Source organism: Salmo trutta, chromosome 15 (assembly GCF_901001165.1).
Source record: "Salmo trutta chromosome 15, fSalTru1.1, whole genome shotgun sequence".
NCBI lineage: Eukaryota > Metazoa > Chordata > Actinopteri > Salmoniformes > Salmonidae > Salmo > Salmo trutta.
In genome coordinates this window covers 48,117,001-48,137,681 of record NC_042971.1, presented here as the reverse complement: position 1 = coordinate 48,137,681, position 20,681 = coordinate 48,117,001, and the positions used below count along the sequence as shown (strand labels likewise).

At 44.3% G+C, this 20,681-nt stretch overlaps 1 protein-coding gene across 7 annotated transcripts in view; it reads left to right on the top strand.

Annotated features, from left to right (window-relative positions):
• The first annotated feature begins 2,341 nt into the window (after nt 1–2,341).
• LOC115149211 (protein FAM222A) overlaps nt 2,342–20,681 on the top strand; it is a 35,607-nt gene continuing 17,267 nt past the window's right edge. For 2 of the 7 annotated variants that reach the window (XM_029691865.1, XM_029691864.1), the window contains exons 1-2: nt 2,342–2,605; nt 20,234–20,393. In XM_029691865.1, the coding sequence (XP_029547725.1) occupies nt 20,282–20,393 (112 nt within the window). In that variant the 5' untranslated portion in view covers nt 2,342–2,605; nt 20,234–20,281. Of the gene's footprint in view, nt 2,610–12,504; nt 12,831–18,161; nt 20,106–20,233; nt 20,394–20,681 lie in introns of those variants that run through there. The other 5 variants (XM_029691868.1, XM_029691862.1, XM_029691866.1 and 2 more) reach the window with 4 other exon arrangements.

Below are 20,681 nucleotides of genomic sequence, written 5' to 3'. Positions count from 1 at the left end.
CGTCTGCCTCCCTTTCTGATGTCCACCTCTTTGATGGGGCCCATGCCCACCTCTGACCTCTTTGATGGGGCCCATGCCCACCTCTCTGACGGGCCACTTGTCCACGAGCTCTTTAATTTCTTCCTCTCCTATCCTGCTGGGGAGATTGAAAGAAATTGTAAGTGTTCATGTAACCGATGTGAAATGGCTAGTTAGTTAGCGGTGGTGCGCTCTAATAGCATTTCAATCAGTGATGTCACTCGCTCTGAGACCTGAAGTGGTTGTTCCCCTTGCGTTGCAAGGGCCGTGGCTTTTGTGGCGCGATGGGTAACGATACTTCGTGGGTGTCAGTTGTTGATGTGTGCAAGGGTCCCTGGTTTGAGCCCAGGTTGGGGCGAAGAGAGGGACGGAACCTACACTGTTACATTCACACACACCCTTGTATATGGTGACCAGTTGTGGTTACCACTTTGTAAAATCAATTAGCAATAACGAGTAGTCATTATGAATGGTTATCATGTATCATACAGGTCATTTAGATGTTTCTACTTAACAAACACACATTTTATTTCTGTAGTTCTCAAAATCCATTTATAGTAGACAAACTAGTTTAAAATCTATAGGTTTACCAAACGGTTATGTGATTAACCATTAAGTTCGATTAAGTGATGGTCAAATGTATTTAAACAAATGAGAACAGATCCACCATTGCATTGTGAAAGGAAATTACTTTATATGAAAGGTATTTCTAGATGAAACTGATTAGGTTTGGTGAAACAGTTACTGTGTGATGTTATGTGTTGTACTTAGTCAATTGATAATGTGATTAAAGTTTTGAAAAAGCAGCCTATTTGATTATCTGTTTTGAGCTTTGTACTAAGAGTTGTGAAATTTTACCACATACTTGTGAAAATTGTACCAAAGCGATAAAAAAAACAAAAATGATAAAGAAAGCCAAGGGCATCCAGGCGAAGCCTGCAAATGCATTTTTGGAAAAACAGTACTGTTTGCAATATATACTGTATAGCCCTATATAGCGTGAAGAATCTAAAATGTTCATACTACAGTTACTGTAGAAGCTATTTGGTTAGTGCCAGTGGCATTTCAAAGGGAATCGCCATGACAGTTCCAGTCAATTATAATAGTTATCACACAACCTTGCAGCCTTCCACCCCTCTACCCACATACACAACATAGGCTACCAGACGAAGAATACAGAGCTCAAACTTTTGGTGAGTATGATAAAAGAAATGTATAAAAGATTGATGCACTTCGGGCTGAACACAATGACCTTGCGAACAATCCAATCCAATCTGTTTATGATTGGCCTATTATATGGTGCATTTTCAGCTGATGCTCACTTCAGTCAAGTTCAAACACATGCACACACACATGCACGCCTGCAAGCATTCTCTCACACACACACACACACACACACACACACACACACACACACACACACACACACACACGCGTACACACACACACGCACGCACGCACGCACACACACACACACACACACACACACACGCGCACACGCACACGCACGCACACACAAGGGGGGGGTCATGTCCCTGGCACCATCAGAAAGTAATCATTTTCTAGCAACAAGCCATAACAAGCAGCTATCAAGAGTTACCATGGAGACTGTGTTTTGTATTAAAGTGGTCTCTGCTGTAAGGGCATATTACTGATGAAATTATAATTTGTGATGGAAAGGTTGTCAGATTGCACCTGACTTCAACTCCCATTCAGGTGTGTAAACTTGAAGCTAACTGTTTAGATGAAGCTCTTACTGTGCATTAAGGAATCCCATTCAACATATATTACAATACTACATTAAATTGCATATTTTTATCTCAAATGTATGTATTTTACATTTTTTGTACTTTTACCCCTGTTTTCTCCCCAATTTTGTGATATCCAAGTTGTAGTTCATCTCTGATTTATTTTAAAGCCATTTTGAAGTGTACTGAGCAAGGCCAGCAGCATTTATTTAGAGGATGTTTCATTTTTTGTGGTCGCCTAACACATTGGTGTTAACACGGTTTATTTCAGAAACCATGTATGTAGGCTGAATTTGTGTTTGATCAAGTACTTATCGAACAACCATGAGTGAATGAACAATTTTTTTCATCTCCTTTGTTGTAGACCGACAGGAGCCATGCACTACCCCTTTAAGTTTTTCCGCGAAATAATAACGTGCTCACCTAGACGCTTGCGGCGTCACCGTGGTTACCGCCTTCTGTTTCAAACGATTGGCCGAGCCGTGGGAATATTCAAATATACTCTTAATTGATTGGTCGGATGCCCGTTTTGTTCAGTCGTGAGAATTCATCTCATGCATTTCGACATATTTCAGTTCGGTTGGCTGTGGGGAGAAGAGTACATGAGAGGAAAATTGGAATGAATACACCTACAAACGATTTCATTTTCAATATCAAGACATTTGCCATTTCGAATAATACTTTTTAAAAGTGGTTCTCTTCATGGATATTTTCAAACCGATAATTCTCAGTCTCATCGGACTTCAGCGACGTCTCTTTGGCAAAGGAAATACGCCTTCTGAGCAGGGGAGCGAACATCGAGCCAAATATAAACAAGCCTTATGATAACACTGAACACTGTATGTAAGAAATTGTTTTTATGTACTATTCTGGTGATCAATACATTGCTTTGCCTCATTTGCCATCATTAATAGGCTATCTTGCCATGCTATACAATCCGTTTAGTAGGCCAAATGCATTGTTTGCGGTCATCAGCAGGTGCATTCATTTTAGTAGCCTAGGCTATGGTAGAGATTTGTAGATGTACGTAAATGCCGCCAAGTGGCTCTGAATTATGGGGATGGAGGGCAATCGGTCCCCTTTTATGAAACGGGGTGCATTCATATAGCCTAGATTGTTCCAGTTGAATCAAATAAGGATGGATTAATGTAATACTTTCGTCAATGCCTTGTGCGCAATGAGACCAGTAGACCACACTAATATAGGTTTGAACCTAGTTCGAGAGACTGTGGGACAGATGTGAGCTATAATACTAGAATATACAATCTATTGGATTGGGACACAGGACGTTACTGCCCTGTTTCAGCAGGACCGAAACATTTTAAAGCATATTCAGGTATTTAAAAAAATATATGTTGAGTATTAGGCTAACTGTTTTCAATCTTTGTGCGCACTTGGAACTGGTCAAAACACTGCGTGGAAGATCCAAAAGGGTATATTATGGCATGAAGTTCCATTCAGAAGTACCCCTCTGTCTGTCTGAGGCGAGCAGAATGGTTTTGTGGCGGATGTACAGCCTGCAATAAAGGAGGACTTATGTGTCAGAATCCCAGTGGTTACAGGAAATGCTTTGAAGTATGTTATTGGCCCTTCAAAGCTGACTCCAAAGGCTTAGTTTCCACGTCTATTGTCAAAGCCGGAGGAGGGATCATTGCACCTAGAGGCAGAGTTTGGAGGTTGCACCTAGAGGCAGAGTTTGCCCATGTATATTATGCGCCTTGCTATCTGGGATCCTTGGGACGTCCCTAACCCCCAACAATTTTTAATGTCAACTTCAGTGCAGGAGTAGGAACGTCCCAAGGAAACTGGATAGCACAGACTGAAATTCTATCCTGCACGCTTTCCTGGCTGTGTCAGATCATTTTTTGGCTAGAGAGACAGGAAGTCACAGCTTCTTCCCATCTGTGGTTTAAGCATGGCCTATGAAAGAGATACATCATGGCAATAACAACTTATTATCTTACTTTTATATCCATTACAAAACTAAATGAATATTTTATTGAAGTTCCTGTGTTCTCAGTGTAGTCTTCTGCTTGCTCTTTGTGGTTTTGTGCTGGGTTCCTGTATAAGCAATTTGTGACATCTGCTGATGTAAACAGGCTTTGTAAATACAGTTTTGATTGATAGTCTTTTGAAGCCCATCAGGCCATATACATGATGATAGTCCTGAGGACTCATTCCATGCCTCAGAAACTGAAAGACCTCTGTCTGGATGAATATTATAACATGAAGCATCTGACACAACATCAGGGAGGACCTGCTCTCACTCCTGCCCACTCACATAATTTGGCATCATAATGGGATTGCCTCGGAATATATTAAAATCCTGAAATAAACATTATGGCCTTTGAGAGAATGTAATTAAACTAAATGAAAAATGCTCTGAATAACCCTCCCCCACATGCCCACTACGAAAATTGCTTTATTCATACATCTTCAGTTGACATTCAATCCGTTTGACTTTAATAATTCTGTAAAATCTGCATTTTGAATAGCAGTGGCTAAATACACTACATGACCAAAAGTATGTGGACACCTGCTCGTTGAACATCTCATTCCAAAATCATGTGCATTAATATGGAGTTGGTCCCTCCCTTTGCTGCTATAACAGCCTCCACTCTTCTGGGAAGGCTTTCCACTAGATGTTGGAACATTGCTGCTGGGACTTGCTTCCATTCAGCCACGAGCATTAGTGATTAAGCCTGGTTCGCAGTCGGTGTTCCAATTCATCCCAAAGGTGTTCGATGGAGTTGAGGTCAGAGCTCTGTGCAGGCCGATCTTGACAAACATTATTTAAAAAGAAAAATATAACCTTTTATTTAACTAGGCAAGTCAGTTAAGAACAGATTCTTATTTTACAATGACGGCCTACCCCGGCCAAACCCTCCCTAACTTGGACGACACTGGGCCAATTGTGCACCGCCCAATGGGACTCCCGATCACGGCCGGTTGTGATACAGTCCGGGATCGAACCAGGGTCTGTAGTGATGCCTCTAGCACTGAGATGCAGTGCCTTAGACCACTGCGCCACTCAGGAGCCCAAGTTGACTCAGGTGTGGTTGTCCATGGTTACAATAAAAATGTGTACTGTCGGGGGTACTCGAGGGCCAGGTTTGGGAAACACTATTCTAGACGTTTCTGTGCTTACAACTTTGTGGCAACAGTTTGGGGAAGGCCCTTTCCTGTTTCAGCATGGCAATGCCTCTGTGCACAAAGCGAAATCCATACAGCTCCTGAGTGGCACAGCGGTCTAAGGCACTGCATCTTAGTGCAAGAGGTGTCACTACAGTCCCTGGTTCAAATCCAGGCTGTATCACATCTGGCCGTGATTGGGAGTCCCATAAGGCAGCGCACATTTGGCCAAGCGTCGTCCAGGTTTAGCCGTCATTGTAAATAAGAATTTGTTCTTAACTGACTTGCCTAGTTAAATAAAAGAATCATCAAGCCCTCAATGAGTTGATTGAGGTGTTTGTCAAGTGCTGAAACTGTGTACTGTTGGGGGTACTTGAGGACCAGGGTTAGGAAACACTGGTCCATAATGTCATTGTATGCTGTAGTGTTAAGATTTCCCTTCACTGGAGCTAAGGGGCATAGCCTGAACCATGATAAACAGCCCCAGACCATTATTCCTCCTCCACCAAACTTTACCGTTGGCACTATGCATTGTTCTGTGAGCTTGTGTGGCCTACCACTTTGCGGCTGAACCTTTGTTGTTCCTAGAAGTTTCCACTTCCAAATAACAGCACTCTAGCAGGGCAGAAATTTGACGAACTGACTTGTTGGAGTACAGACTGGCCAAGCCATCCTTTGACGGTTCCACGTTGGAAGTCACTGAGCTCTTCAGTAAAACCATTCTACTGCCAATGTTTGTCTATGGAGATTGCATGGTTGTGTTATGTCAGCAACGGGTGTGGCTGAAATAGCCAAATCCACAAATTTGAAGGGGTGTCCACATACTTTTGTGTAAATATTGTGCTTCTTAATTTCAGCTGTCACTCAGTGTGTAATGCTCCATGTTTAATATATGACGGAGCTTAAAGTCCGGTTTTGACAGACAACGTCATTCATTTTGGGGAACATTTGGGTTGGAGGATGGAAAATATGCTTAGATGTGTTTATTATACTGGAATGATATAACCCAGGCCTAGTGGGGATGCCAGACATTGACTGAGTAGCCTTGTAGCCAAACTGATATATCGACATACTCTGCTCTAATTGAAGTTCTAGATATTGGCTTGGCTTGTGCTTTGTGTTCACCCGAGAAACGTTTCACTAAGCTTTTTATGGCTTGGCCAGTCTGTAGTTAGTGTATCAGAGGCTAACAGATCGGGTTGAATTACAAACAGTCATCTCCCTGGGGTTTTACACAGATCTCACACCCCATCAGCACATTATCTCCCGACTCTTGATCCATGATGAGAGGGGATTTGTCATCTTCTGGCCTGTTCCCCTCTGCTCTCCATGCAGGTCTCCATCAGGGAACCCCTCATAATCAGAACACAATTACAGTGAGAGAGAAGTAGCATACAAGGAGTTTTACTATGACTTTGGCAGTGCATGGCTGGATGAACCAGGTCCCATGCCCTGGGAAGGAACATTTTAAAGGCCCCCCTCTTGGCGTCTAATAATATATATATATTTTTTAATTCATGAGGCAGAAAGAGAACTTTGCAGTTTTAATCTTAAATTATAGTGCATTTTATGTTAAAAACAAAGAATTGGTGCAGTACTGTGGATATCAATATCCCGTGTGAGCCTCCCAGAACTAATTCATTCAATTAATAAAATTGCATACTCAACTTATTCCATGGCTCCCTTGGCCAAAATGTGATTCATATTTTGTTGTTAGTAAGGTTTAGAACATTTTTATAAAAAATAGATTTTATTTTATTTATTTCACCTTTATTTAACCAGGTAGGCAAGTTGAGAACAAGTTCTCATTTACAACTGCGACTTGGCCAAGATAAAGCAAAGCAGTTCGACACATATAACAACACAGAGTTACACATGGAGTAAAACAAACATACAGTAGAAAAATAAGTCTATTTAAAATGTGAGCAAATGAGGTGAGATAAGGGAGGTAAAAGCAATAAATAGGCCATGGTGGCAAAGTAAATACAATATAGCAATTAAAACACTGGAATGGTAGATTTGACAGTAGATGAGTGTGCAAAGTAGAAATACTGGGGTGCAAAGGAGCTAAATAAATAAATACAGTAGGGGAAGAGGTAGTTGTTTGGGCTATTTATAGAGGGGCTATGTACAGGTGCAGTAATCTGTGAGCTGCTCTGACAGCTGGTGCTTAGAGCTAGTGAGGGAGATAAGTGTTTCCAGTTTCAGAGATTTTTGTAGTTCGTTCTAGTCATTGGCAGCAGAGAACTGGAAGGAGAGGCGGCCAAAGGAGGAATTGGCTTTGGGGGTGACAAGTGAGATATACCTGCTGGAACGCGTGCTACGGGTGGGTGCAGCTATAGTGACCAGCGAGCAGAGATAAGGCGGGACTTTACCTAGCAGGGTCTTGAAGATGACCTGGAGCCAGTGGGTTTGGCGACGAGTATGAAGCGAGGGCCAGCCAATGAGAGCGTACAGGTCACAGTGGTGGGTAGTATATGGGGCTTTGGTGACAAAACGGATGGCACTGTGATAGACTGCATCCAATTTGTTGGATAGGGTGTTGGAGGCTATTTTGTAAATGACATCGCCAAAGTCGAGGATCGGTAAGATGGTCAGTTTTACGAGGGTATGTTTGGCAGAATGAGTGAAGGATGCTTTGTTGCGAAATAGGAAGCCAATTCTAGATTTAACTTTGGATTGGAGATGTTTGATGTGAGTCTGGAAGGAGAGTTTAGTCTAACCAGACACCTAGGTATTTGTAGTTGTCCACATATTCTAAGTCAGAACCGTCCAGAGTAGTGATGCTGGACGGGCGGGCAGGTGCAGGCAGCGATCGGTTGAAGAGCATGCATTTAGTTTTACTTGTATTTAAGAGCAGTTGGAGGCCACGGAAGGAGAGTTGTATGGCATTGAAGCTCATCTGGAGGGTTGTTAACACAGTGTCCAAAGAGGGGCCAGAAGTATACAGAATGGTGTCGTCTGCGTAGAGGTGGATCAGACTCACCAGCAGCAAGAGCGACATCATTGATGTATACAGAGAAGAGAGTCGGCCCAAGAATTGAACCCTGTGGCACCCCCATAGAGACTGCCAGAGGCCCGGACAACAGGACCTCAGATTTGACAAACTGAACTCTGTCGGAGAAGTAGTTGGTGAACCAGTCGAGGCAATCATTTGAGAAACCAAGGCTGTTGAGTCTGCCGATGTGGTGATTGACAGAGTTGAAAGCCTTGGCCAGGTCAATGAATACGGCTGCACAGTACTGTTTCTTATCGATGGCGGTTAAGATATCGTTCAGGACCTTGAGTGTGGCTGAGGTGCACCCATGACCAGCTCTGCAACCAGATTGCATAGCGGAGAAGGTACGATGGGATTCAAAATGGTCGGTGATCTGTTTGTTAACTTGGCTTTCGAAGACCTTAGAAAGGCAGGGTAGGATAGATATAGGTCTGTAGCAGTTTGGGTCAAGAGTGTCCCCCCCTTTGAAGAGGGGGATGACAGCAGCTGCTTTCCAATCTTTGGGAATCTCAGACGACACCTAAGAGAGGTTGAACAGGCTAGTAATAGGGGTTGCAACAATTTCGGCAGATAATTTTAGAAAGGGTCCAGATTGTCTAGCCCGGCTGATTTGTGGGGGTCCAGATTTTGCAGCTCTTTCAGAACATCAGCTGACTGGATTTGGGAGAAGGAGAAATGGGGAAGGCTTGGGCGAGTTGCTGTGGGGGGGTGCAGTGCTGTTGACCGGGGTAGGGGTGGCCAGGTGGAAAGCATGGCCAGCCGTAGTAAAATGCTTATTGAAATTCTCAATTATAGTGGATTTATCGGTGGTGACAGAGTTTCCTATCCTCAGTGCAGTGGGCAGCTGGGAGGAGGTGCTCTTATTCTCCATGAACTTTACAGTGTCCCAGAACTTTTTTGAGTTTGTGTTGCAGGAAGCAAATTTCTGCTTGAAAAAGCTAGCCTTGGCTTTTCTAACTGCCTGTGTATATTGATTTCTAACTTCCCTAAAAAGTTGCATTTCACGGGGGCTGTTCGATGCTAATGCAGAACGCCACAGGATGTTTTTGTGTTGGTTAAGGGCAGTCAGGTCTGGAGAGAACCAAGGGCTATATCTGTTCCTGGTTCTACATTTCTTGAATGGGGCATGCTTATTTAAGATGGTTGGGAAGGCATTTAAAAAAAATAACCAGGCATCCTCTACTGACGGGATGAGGTCGATATCCTTCCAGGATACCCGGGCCAGGTCGATTAGAAAGGCCTGCTCGCTGAAGTGTTTCAGGGAGCGTTTGATAGTGATGAGTGGAGGTCGTTTGACTGCAGACCCATTACGGATGCAGGCAAGGAGGCAGTGATCGCTGAGATCTTGGTTGAAAACAGCAGAGGTGTATTTAGAGGGCAAGTTGGTTAGGATGATATCTATGAGGGTGCCCGTGTTTACGGCATTGGGGTTGTACCTGGTAGGTTCATTGATCATTTGTGTGAGATTGAGGGCATCAAGCTTAGATTGTAGGATGGCTGGGGTGTTAAGTATGTCACAGTTTAGGTCACCTAGCAGCACGAGCTCTGAAGATAGATGGGGGGCAATCAGTTCACATATGGTATCCAGAGCACAGCTGGGGGCAGAGGGTGGTCTATAGCAGGCGGCAACGGTGAGAGACTTGTTTTTAGAGGTGGATTTTTAAAAGTAGAAGTTCAAATTGTTTGGGTGCAGACCTGGATAGTAGGACAGAACTCTGCAGGCTATCTCTGCAGTAGATTGCAACTCCGCCCCCTTTGGCCGTTCTATCTTGTCTGAAAATGTTGTAGTTAGGGATGGAGATTTCAGAGTTATTGGTGGTCTTCCTAAGCCAGGATTCAGACACGGCTAAGACATCCGGGGTGGCAGAGTGTGCTAAAGCCGTGAATAAAACAAACTTAGGGAGGAGGCTTCTAATGTTAACATGCATGAAACCAAGGCTTTTACGATTACAGAAGTTATCAAAAGAGAGCGCCTGGGGAATAGGAGTGGAGCTAGGCTCCGAAGGGCCTGGATTCACCTCTACATCGCCAGAGGAACAGAGGAGGAGTAGGATAAGGGTACGGCTAAAAGCCATGAGAATTGGACGTCTAAGACGTCCGGAACAGAGAGTAAAAGGAGCAGGTTTCTGGGGGCGATAAAATAGATTCAAGGTATAGTGTACAGACAAAGGTATGGTAGGATGTGAATACAGTGGAGGTAAACCTAGGCATTGAGAGATGATGAAAGAGATATTGTCTCTAGAAACATCATTGAAACCAGGTGATGTCATCGCATGTGTGGGTGGTGGAACTGAAGGGTTGGATAAGGTATAATGAGCAGGGCTTGAGGCTCTACAGTGAAATAAGCCAATGAACACTAACCAGAACTGAATGGACAAGGCATATTGACATTAAGGAGAGGCATATTGACATTAAGGAGAGGCATGCTTAGCCGAGTGATCATAAGGGTCCAGTGAGTAGTTAGGTTGGTTGGGGTCACGGCGATTCAGACAGCTAGCCGAGCCATGGGTAGCAAGCTAGCAGAAGATGGAGGTCTGTTTTTTTATCCACCCTGTGCGTTTCCGTCGGTAGATTAGTGGGTTCCGTGTGGTAGAGGGGACCAATCCAATTGTCAAAATAGTTATAGTGGCCCAAGAAGATAGCAGCCGATATGCTCAAGACAGCTAACGATTAGCGGGCCGCAGTTAGCAGATGGGCGTTCAGGTTACGTTGCGATGGAGGGGCCAGTTGAATAACTTCCTCGGGCAGATAACGTCGGAATTCCAGTCGTGAAGGCCCGGTGGGGCTCTGCATCGGCAGTAAAACGGGTCCGGATAGGTGATTGTAGATTCAACTCTATGGTCTGAATGCCAAGCATCATGTCTGGGAGGAAACCTGGCACCATCTCTATGGTGAAGCATAGTGGTGGCAGCATCATGCTGTGGGTGTGTTTTTCAGCGGAAGGGACTGGGAGACTAGTCAGGATCAAGGGAAAGATGAATGGAGCAAAGTACAGAGAGATCCTTGATGAAAACCTGCTCCCGAGCCCTCAGGACATCAGACTGGGGTGAAGGTTCACCTTCCAACAGGACAACGACCCTAAGCACACAGCCAAGACAATGCAGGAGTGGCTTCGGGACAGGTCTCTGAATGTCCTTGAGAGGCCCAACCAGAGCCCGGACTTGAACCTGATCGAACATCTCTGGAGAGACCTGAAAATAGTTGTGCAGCAACGCTCCCCATTCAACCTAACAGAGCTTGAGAAGATCTGCAGAGAGGAATGGGAGATACTCCCCAAATACAGGTGTGCCAAGCTTGTAGCGTCATACCCAAGATGACTCCAGGCTGTAATCACTGCCATAGGTGCTTCAACAAAGTACTTAGTAAAGGATCTGAATACTTTTGTAAATGTGATATTTCTGTTTATTTTTTTATAAATTAGCGATTTCGAAAACCTTTTTGCTTTGTCATTATGATGTGTAGATAGATAGTGGGGGGGCAATTTAATCAATTTTAGAATAAGGCTGTAACTAAAGAAATTGTGGAAAAAGTCAAGGGGTTTAAATACTTTCTGAAGGCACTGTATACATCTATATATATCCCGTTGTTACTCTGCAGGAGGCTATATTGCCTACCGTGTTCCGCAGGCCCACTCACTCTCATGTGCCGGTGAAATGTAAGATACAAATGATATGTTCAACCAGTCTTTCCCTTTTATGCAGTCATTTTTGCTTCCTATTCAATACACAGCTAGACTATTAGGACTAGTCATGGTGCTAAACAAAAGTATAACTATTATTACCAAGATAGTTTGTTTTAGCTTACTGGGAATATTGTTCAGTAAAAATAATCTGTACTGGATTTCAGCCCTGCTTCCTCTTTTTGTGAGACAGAGTCAATGGAGGTGGTAAAGTGACCTCGGAGAGTGCCTGGACGGCCAATCACACTGCTCCGCTTTCAGGGATCTTGTAAATGGCTTGGTTGCTAAGCAATTTCTCCCGTGCATCCATATTAATCACCTTTTATCTCCTAAGGAGGTGGTGTTTAAATATGGGCTAGCTGCCATCTTTTTAAATCTGCTTAATTGGTCTTTTTCTTTTTATATTGTGAAGGGGCAGAGAGACTGTGTGTTTAGATTAGGGCCGGGACAATAGCAGTATCGCAATGTTTTATCAATGGCAAAAATAATAACACAAAGCAGATCTAACTCTTTGGTCCTTTAATAACCGTCTGGATGTAAAATATTGTGTGCTATTGCTTGGAAAATAAATGTGAATCGGGATGACACATTTTTGTTCCCAACATTAGTGCTGCTTTCTTAAAGAAGTTAAATCCGCTTCCATTTTTGTTTCATTGCCACGATACTAAGGAGTATCGTGATACTGGTATTGTCCCGGCCCAAGCTTAGAGGATCTGGCCATTGGGGAATGATGGGGGTCGTTGCTCTGTTTGCAATTTCAAACAGCCTGTTATTTTTTGTACAATATGGTGCAGAATAAACATGCTGCCTGATTGCACTCGGAGTAATGTTATCTGCCCTTTACCGGGAAGGCAGCAGGCATAGGTCATTTTGGATTAGTCCAGGGACCAAAGTCCTGTTTCTCCCAGAACAGTTTGGTTTTTCCATGCCGCTCTGTGAGGACTGGAGCTTATCATTAAGCATGGAAAAGGAGTTCTCTCCCGTATGAGTACCCTGCGGGGATCATTTTGCCAATCTTTTCTCATGACTTCTGTTTTATTAACATATTTTAATGACTTGAAGGAATCGGTGACCCTTAACCGCATAATGAACAGCCTTGCCTACTCTGACGGGAAAGGAGGGGAGGGCTTGGTGGGTGGGTATGGAGGAGTTTGGCAGTGAAAGACACTGTAGCCAAAGCTATACTGTAGGACCATTTTTCCTTTGTGGACAAAATCTTACCAGGCAGGCATAACAGCCACTTTGTCTCTGGAGGGTAAGCAAGCAAATCAAACAGCTACAATTATGATTGAAAAGGGATTATTAAACCCTAAGGAGATACACAGGCTTGTTTAAAGGATTTGTTTTTGACCAGATTGAGAGCATAAACTCCAACGTACTTGTAGAGCACCGTAACAAATGATTGGTTGAGATGGGTCTAACTCTTTACTTTTGACAAGTCTGCCCTTTCTGTTGTATAGTCTGGTTCTGTAGATTCTTCACCCACCATGCTAATCTATAAAGTGAGACAGAAGAACATCTGTCACTGTGTTTTGAGAAGAAACTGATGGGCCTTTTGATTATTGCCTGCGTTGATCTGTCTGGGTTTCCACTCCCAGCAGGTGAGACTGGCAGTCAGTGGGCGGATCATAGACGCAAAGCATCTGTTAATCAAATCAGATAGTTATTGCTCTTAGTGTGTGTGTGTGTGTGTGTGTTCACACTAGCTAGATTCTTTTTTTTTTAGGCTACAGTGACTCGGGATTTACTTTGTTTGTCAAAGCCTCTTCTGTCAGAAAGCTTGAGCACCCGCAGCATAATATGAATGTCTTTGTAAGGCATGGACCATTTCTCAAGTTGATTCATATTGTAAACCCATCTGTTGCGGCTCTAGTTGTTGGGCTATGGTCTGATAGCCTAAGGGTTTTTAAAAAATATTTGTTTTATTAGATCCAGGCATCTAAGTTTGCAGTCCTCTCTCTTTCTTCCCATTCTTCAGCCCATCCACACCCATTAAAACCTATCAGAAATTGTCCAGGGTGAAAGAGCAGACTTTATGGGAAGCACAAATCCTCAGCTTTAATACAGAGGGACTGGATTTTGTCCCTTGAGGTAAATTAACAGCAACACATCTAAGATATTAATGGTAAGAGGAAAATATAAAATAAGTAGATGGAAATGGAAATCCGTTTTGTTTCCCAACAATGTCAACACGAAGGATATGGGTGGAGGAAAGAGAAACCCAGAAATTAAAACAATCCAATTCAAACCCTGCATAGGCGGTAGTCCATCCAATTCAAACCCTGCATAGGCGGTAGTCCATCCAATTCAAACCCTGCATAGACGGTAGTCCATCCAATTCAAACCCTGCATAGGCGGTAGTCCATCCAATTCAAACCCTGCATAGGCGGTAGTCAATCCAATTCAAACCCTGCATAGACGGTAGTCCATCCAATTCAAACCCTGCATAGGCGGTAGTCCATCCAATTCAAACCCTGCATAGGCGGTAGTCCATCCAATTCAAACCCTGCATAGGCGGTAGTCCATCCAATTCAAACCCTGCATAGGCGGTAGTCCATCCAATTCAAACCCTGCATAGGCGGTAGTCCATCCAATTCAAACCCTGCATAGGCGGTAGTCCATCCAATTCAAACCCTGCATAGGCGGTAGTCCACAATGAATAATTCTTATTATTTTTTAAAAATGTTATGATGACATAAGAGCAGAGCACACAGCGGGCGTATTGTCATAAAGAGTATTGTTGGCTAAATGATCTTCTCTGAGGCAGCCAATACAAAGCTTCAGTGATGTGGGGCAGAAAGCCCACGATGGGGCATTTTAATGGGGAACATCTGTATGACAACAGAGATTTGTCTGTGCACTGTGCCTCACTAACTGCATTAGGCCTATGTACTACAAGTCAAGGTTTTCCAAAGGTAATCCAGCATGCCCATGGGTTATCCACTGCCAGTGTGGGATGAGGATCGAGACGGGGTTGTTTACTGGTTATGCTCCCTCTGCCAGGCTCCATGCCCAAAGCAAGAGCGGTGATTTTTACCTTAGCACCTGTGAGCTGTGCAAGGACAGGGTTGAGTGAACCCAAGGCTCTGTACCAGGTAACTATTAATGATGCCCTGACAGCACTGGATGTGTTCATGGGCTTTACCATTGGCCTTCATGGACTGTGTGTTCAGGTTACCTAATTCCCCCAAGCTGTCAATGTGTCTGTAGTCTAATTTCTTTCCCCCATTCTAGTAGAGATTTGTATTTTTGGTTTCGCGTATAGGCCTAGGTCTAAAGAAATGTTTAAAAGAATATAAATACTTCACTGAGTCCAAGCTACTCATTCTCTCATGCTCACAAATGTTTTATTGTTCTCTCAAAAAGCATCTGCCAGCAGTCTCTCCAGGGATATTCCTATATCCACCCATTGTATTTATTTTCTATACATTTCTGAGCAAGTGCATCCATTGTATAGAAATAAGCAGGTTTGGCAGATTGTTAACACTGTTGTAATACCTTTGTACAGGAGCTAATCTCAATGGAAAGGAGGCTCCTTGTTGTCGGCCTCAGGCCTGCAGGATCACTGTAGAGCAGAGCTGCCCTGGGCTGTTTGAATGTCCTGCTCTGCTCTACACAGTGAGCCTGGGTTGTTTGAATGTCCTGCTCTGCTCTACACAGTGAGCCTGGGTTGTTTGAATGTCCTGCTCTGCTCTACACAGTGAGCCTGGGTTGTTTGAATGTCCTGCTCTGCTCTACACAGTGAGCCTGGGTTGTTTGAATGTCCTGCTCTGCTCTACACAGTGAGCCTGGGTTGTTTGAATGTCCTGCTCTGCTCTACACAGTGAGCCTGGGTTGTTTGAATGTCCTGCTCTGCTCTACACAGTGAGCCTGGGTTGTTTGAATGTCCTGCTCTGCTCTACACAGTGAGCCTGGGCTGTTTGAATGTCCTGCTCTGCTCTACACAGTGAGCCTGGGTTGTTTGAATGTCCTGCTCTGCTCTACACAGTGAGCCTGGGTTGTTTGAATGTCCTGCTCTGCTCTACACGGTGAGCCTGGGTTGTTTGAATGTCCTGCTCTGCTCTACACGGTGAGCCTGGGTTGTTTGAATGTCCTGCTCTGCTCTACACGGTGAGCCTGGGTTGTTTGAATGTCCTGCTCTGCTCTACACAGTGAGCCTGGGTTGTTTGAATGTCCTGCTCTGCTCTACACGGTGAGCCTGGGTTGTTTGAATGTCCTGCTCTGCTCTACACGGTGAGCCTGGGTTGTTTGAATGTCCTGCTCTGCTCTACACGGTGAGCCTGGGTTGTTTGAATGTCCTGCTCTGCTCTACACAGTGAGCCTGGGTTGTTTGAATGTCCTGCTCTGCTCTACACAGTGAGCCTGGGTTGTTTGAATGTCCTGCTCTGCTCTACACGGTGAGCCTGGGTTGTTTGAATGTCCTGCAGTTCAAACTCTTGTCTTTTTGTTGTGGAAAAGGGAAGAAAACGGGAAAAAAGACAATCTGGGTCTCTCATATTGTGCTCTGATTCCCATTATGCTAACTTGAAACAGGATGGCTCTTATTGGCTGGTCCGGGAGTAATAAATCCCATAAATGTGTGAGGTGCATAGATGAACCGGCAGCTTCCGTAGCTGTCCGTCTGTTTCAGACTGACTAGACTCTGCTTGCCCTGTCTCCTTGGCTCCATCACTCAGACAGGACCCAGCTTTCATTTAGAGGAGCCCTTTGAGATTCTGTGTGTGTTATGGCGACCGGTCAGCCATGCCCCAATACCCATAGCCCTGTTATATGGTGAATGCCTACATTCTACTGTTTGAGCAGTGGATAGTCTAGGTTTGACTGCAAGCTGTCAGTCAGGCATTGAAGGTCATTGATGGAAATTGCTTTAAAAGCGAGACCAAAATAGTCATTTCATCCCCATTTTACTCTCCTCCCCATACAGAACCTGTGGTTTTGCAGGTCCTTGTGACCGCATCACTAATGTTGAGTCCTATCCAATGTTACTGTTCTGTAAAACTGTAGACACAGGGTGCTTTCAGGCTGTGAAGAGCCTTGGGGGTGGCTGGCCGCTCTTTGAAAGGTTATAGCTCTGTTATTCAGAGTGATGACTCTGTAAGGAGGCTACACGCAGTCTATAGACTTAAAAAATGTCAAGCAAAGTTCAAGTACCCTTTAGCCTAATTGTTTTTCTGTAAATCAACCTTACTGTATGAAGTTTGTTCTGTTCCTCCTGTGTCAGTGTTAGCTTTTTGGCCTGCCAGGGATTTGACAGTGGGTAGGGAAGGACATTAGCATACTAATCCAACTAGAGTGAAATGGGCGCTCACACTGCTCAGCCTAAACCTTTTTTCATTATCATCTAATTATTAACTGAGGATTCTGAGAACTGCAAGGACAAGCTGAGAGGATTGGGGTTGGGGGGGGGGGTGTATGCGAAGCGAGTGTCTTTTTGTTTGTGTGTTTTTGTGTTTATTGAAAGGAAGGGTCTCAGAGCAATGTTACTCTGCTCCAGTCAAGTCCCTGGAGGCTGCTCAGAGAGGAGTGGAGAGACTGGAAGGTCAGGCAGAGCACAGCCTCATCTATGTGCTGTAAAGCTACTATCTGCCAGAAGGATGGCCTTTCTCACTTTCAGCCTGAACAAAACGATTCAGTAAATGGAAGCACACTTTCTAGATGAGATATCAGGTTGATGTGCCGTATCAATTGCTCTCTCAAGGGTATCCTACTCTTTTTGAAGGATAGACCGCATGTCCCTGGGGGATGCCATCTGGATCCAGTAAGAATTTAAGAGGATCATGTCATACCTCTGTCCATTTAAACTATAACAGCCATCATCATCTAGCTCCCCATCACTGCCCTTCTTCCTTCCAAATGACCTCGTTATCTTCCCACACACAATCCCGTTCCTCAAGAGCCCAGGGAAAAGACAATAGTTTGTACAATTAGACATTTTATTTTCCAATGCCATTCCCTCAGGCCCCCTACAGATTTTGCCCTCAGTCCATCATTGTTGGAGCGGACATTTTGTCTGCCAAAACATCCTTATCAGGGAAACCTTGGGAGACAAAAGATGGAGTGCAGAGCCAGAGGTCCTTATCTCTGTGGCAGACCCTCAGCGGACCGCATCACGCCTGATAACGCCTCTTATCGGAGCCACTGATGTCACCCCAAAGTGGCAAGGATTTACCGTCCTTGCCACTCTCCTTTTCTCATTAACCATCGCCGTGGAGACCTTGTAGACTACAGCACAAAGCTCCCAGGCAATTGGTTGGGAGAAGAAGAGGAGGAGCTGAGTAGATCTAAGTGAGGTTTAGGTCGAGTCAGGAGCTGGGGAACATATTAGCTGGTGTTAATTTGAGGGAAAACTGTTCAGCAGTTTGTTGGAGACCTTTTGAATTAAGCATTAGGGCCTGAGGAGGTGTGGTATATGGCCAATATACTACGGCTAAGGGCTGTTCTTATGCACAACACAGTGCCTGGATACAGACCTTTTTAGCTGTGGTATATTGGCCATATGCCATAAACCCCCGAGGTGCCTTATTACTATTATAAACTGGTTACCAATGTAATTAGAGCAGTAAAAATAAATGTTTTGTCATACCCGTGGTATGCGGTCTAATATACCACGGCTGTCAGCCAATCAGCATTCAGGGCTCAAACCACTCCGTTTATAATAAGTAAGCTGTATGGCTTAGCAGGTGGGGAATTGGATACTAGACCATGATGTTTCTGCTTCAAATCCCTATTGGGTAACAGCTGTAATAAGGCTGGAGTAGAGATGTTATCTTGCTGACAGGTGGTTGACTGGATGATGAACACAAGATATCTTGGGTTTAAACGATGCCTTGAATTGTAAAATGTGCTGCATGTGTTTGCAATGAAACATTTACTTTGTCATGCATTAACTTTGTCAGCTAAAGTTAGGAGAACCTTTATCACTGAGCGAGTAAGAGACAGAGAAAATGTCTGACAGGCAATAGAATGAGCCCTTTAGCTCAGATGCTGTCAACAGAACTGGTGCTCCCTGAACTCACTTTGATCTGTGCACTCTGTCCTTTTAGAGGCAGTCTAATGGAGAATGCAAAAGCACTTTTACTCGAAGGGCTCACAACCACTTTATTTTACTTTTAGATATTGATGGGATGAAAGAAACGTTGTCAGTTATGCATGACCATTTCCTTTTCTCGCTTCCTTTTTTCCCCTCTAAGAATGTTAGTTTTCTGCTTAAATAAAGCGGTGGCCTCTGAATGATAATGCCTTTCTTGATGCATTTTTATCCAGGAGAAAATGTGGGGAGTAGCCTAATGGAAGGTATTCTGATACTCGTCTCTTAGTTTCCGCCGGTAAAGCAGTGACGGCATTTCCCCCGAGATTCCTTTTCGTTCGCTCTGTGCCTTTTCTCCTCTGCCCTCCTTTTGACAAATGCGTGGTAATGAAGGGTTGTTGTGAAATTGGTATTCTTTTCAAAATGAAGTCAGACCATCGAGAGAGGCTTTTAGATTTTCAGCTGTGTGTGATCACATGAGAGAGGCTGTGCTGGGTGGTTTTGAAGTGGGGCTGTCAAAGTATGAGAGGAGAGGCAGACCGGGGAGGAGGAGAGGAGTGGGGAGGAGGAGAGGAGTGGGGTGGATCTCTTCAAGCACCTGACTAGAATGAAAGCCACGTTGTTCCTCCCTTTTGAGGTGGAGGTAATTCTGTTTCTGCAGCCAGTCACTGTGCTCTGTCTCCTGCATCTGACTCACTTAAGCTGGCCTGTGGCCCTTGAGGCAGAAATGAAAACAATAAGCCAAAGAACCGTAGAAGAAAAGCGGAAGAGAGGGAGGATAAAGAAATGAAGCCTCTCTGAGACAGCTGTGTGCAAGGCATTCACTTCAATTGAAATTTCAGCGGTGCAGTTTATTTTGGCCGGGAATATAAAGTAGTATTTTGATTTGCTGACACAAAGATGATTGTTCCGTACTATCAGATGTTGTTGCAGGTAGGCCTATGCACCTATAGTATCTATAGGGGCTAGAATATAGTACCCCACTTAGGCCTGGTGTTCAGAATGATAACTACGATCAAAGATACTGGGGGAAACACTTCATACACAAACACACCTTTATGTGTGTGTGCCAAAGCCATTTGGGAGAACAAGCTACTTTTGGATTTTCACTCATGATCAATACCACCATCAATTCATAGAGCAATTCTAGAGTCTCTGAGGACCGGGCTATTGACCGGGTACAGGATGCAGCTGGCAGCAACAGCAGACCGTGTAAATGGACTGTGTTATTGCAACAGACAGGGCAATATGGAGAACAGCGAAGAGCCATCCTAGCGTCTAAAGCGGAGTGGGGAAGTTGGTTTGATGTTAAGTGATTTTACATTCTTAGATTTGTAGTGTCTGCAGTTCAAAGGGGTTGCTGAGTTTGACTATGATAATACGGGCCTGAGGTGGGAACAGTTTAAAACATTTTAATTTAGGCTTTAAAAAGGAAAGTAGAGAGCATGCATACTGGAGGGAGAGCACAGGGAAACTCCTGAGGGGGAGACCTCCATCAGCGTGGTAAGAGTTTGCTTACAGGGCTTTGACTTCAGTTTTGGGTTTTGCATTCAGTTCAACCGCCAGCAGCTTGTAATTTAATACATGATCAAAAGCTAACAGAGGTGTTTTTCTCTCCCTGTCTCTCTCAGGTTCCCCCGAGGTCCAAGCGGCTGTAGAACCCCCAGAAAGCTGCAGCCATGTTAGCCTGCCTACAGAGACGGCAGCAGAACCTCTCATCTCAGCACCTGGTATGCACCCCCAAGATCCTGGATGCTCCCCCACAGCACCCGCAGCCCAGCACGCGAAAAAGTGAGTCCCCATGTCTCTGCTCTCAGCAGCACAGGACAACAGCCACTAACTCTACATTTCACTACAGAGCCCCAACTTTGTTTCACTTGTGGTGCTGTGGTGCTGTGTTTGTATCTCGGTGTGGTGGGTGACTGGTGGAATTCGAAAGAGAAAGAAATATATTCCATTTTTAGGGGGAAAGCACTTTTCACTTATACACACACAACTCTAGTTAGGGTATAGAATGCCCTTGTTGCAAAGTTCTGAGAAGTACAATGTTAAACCAGGCTCTCCTGCAGCAACCGTTAG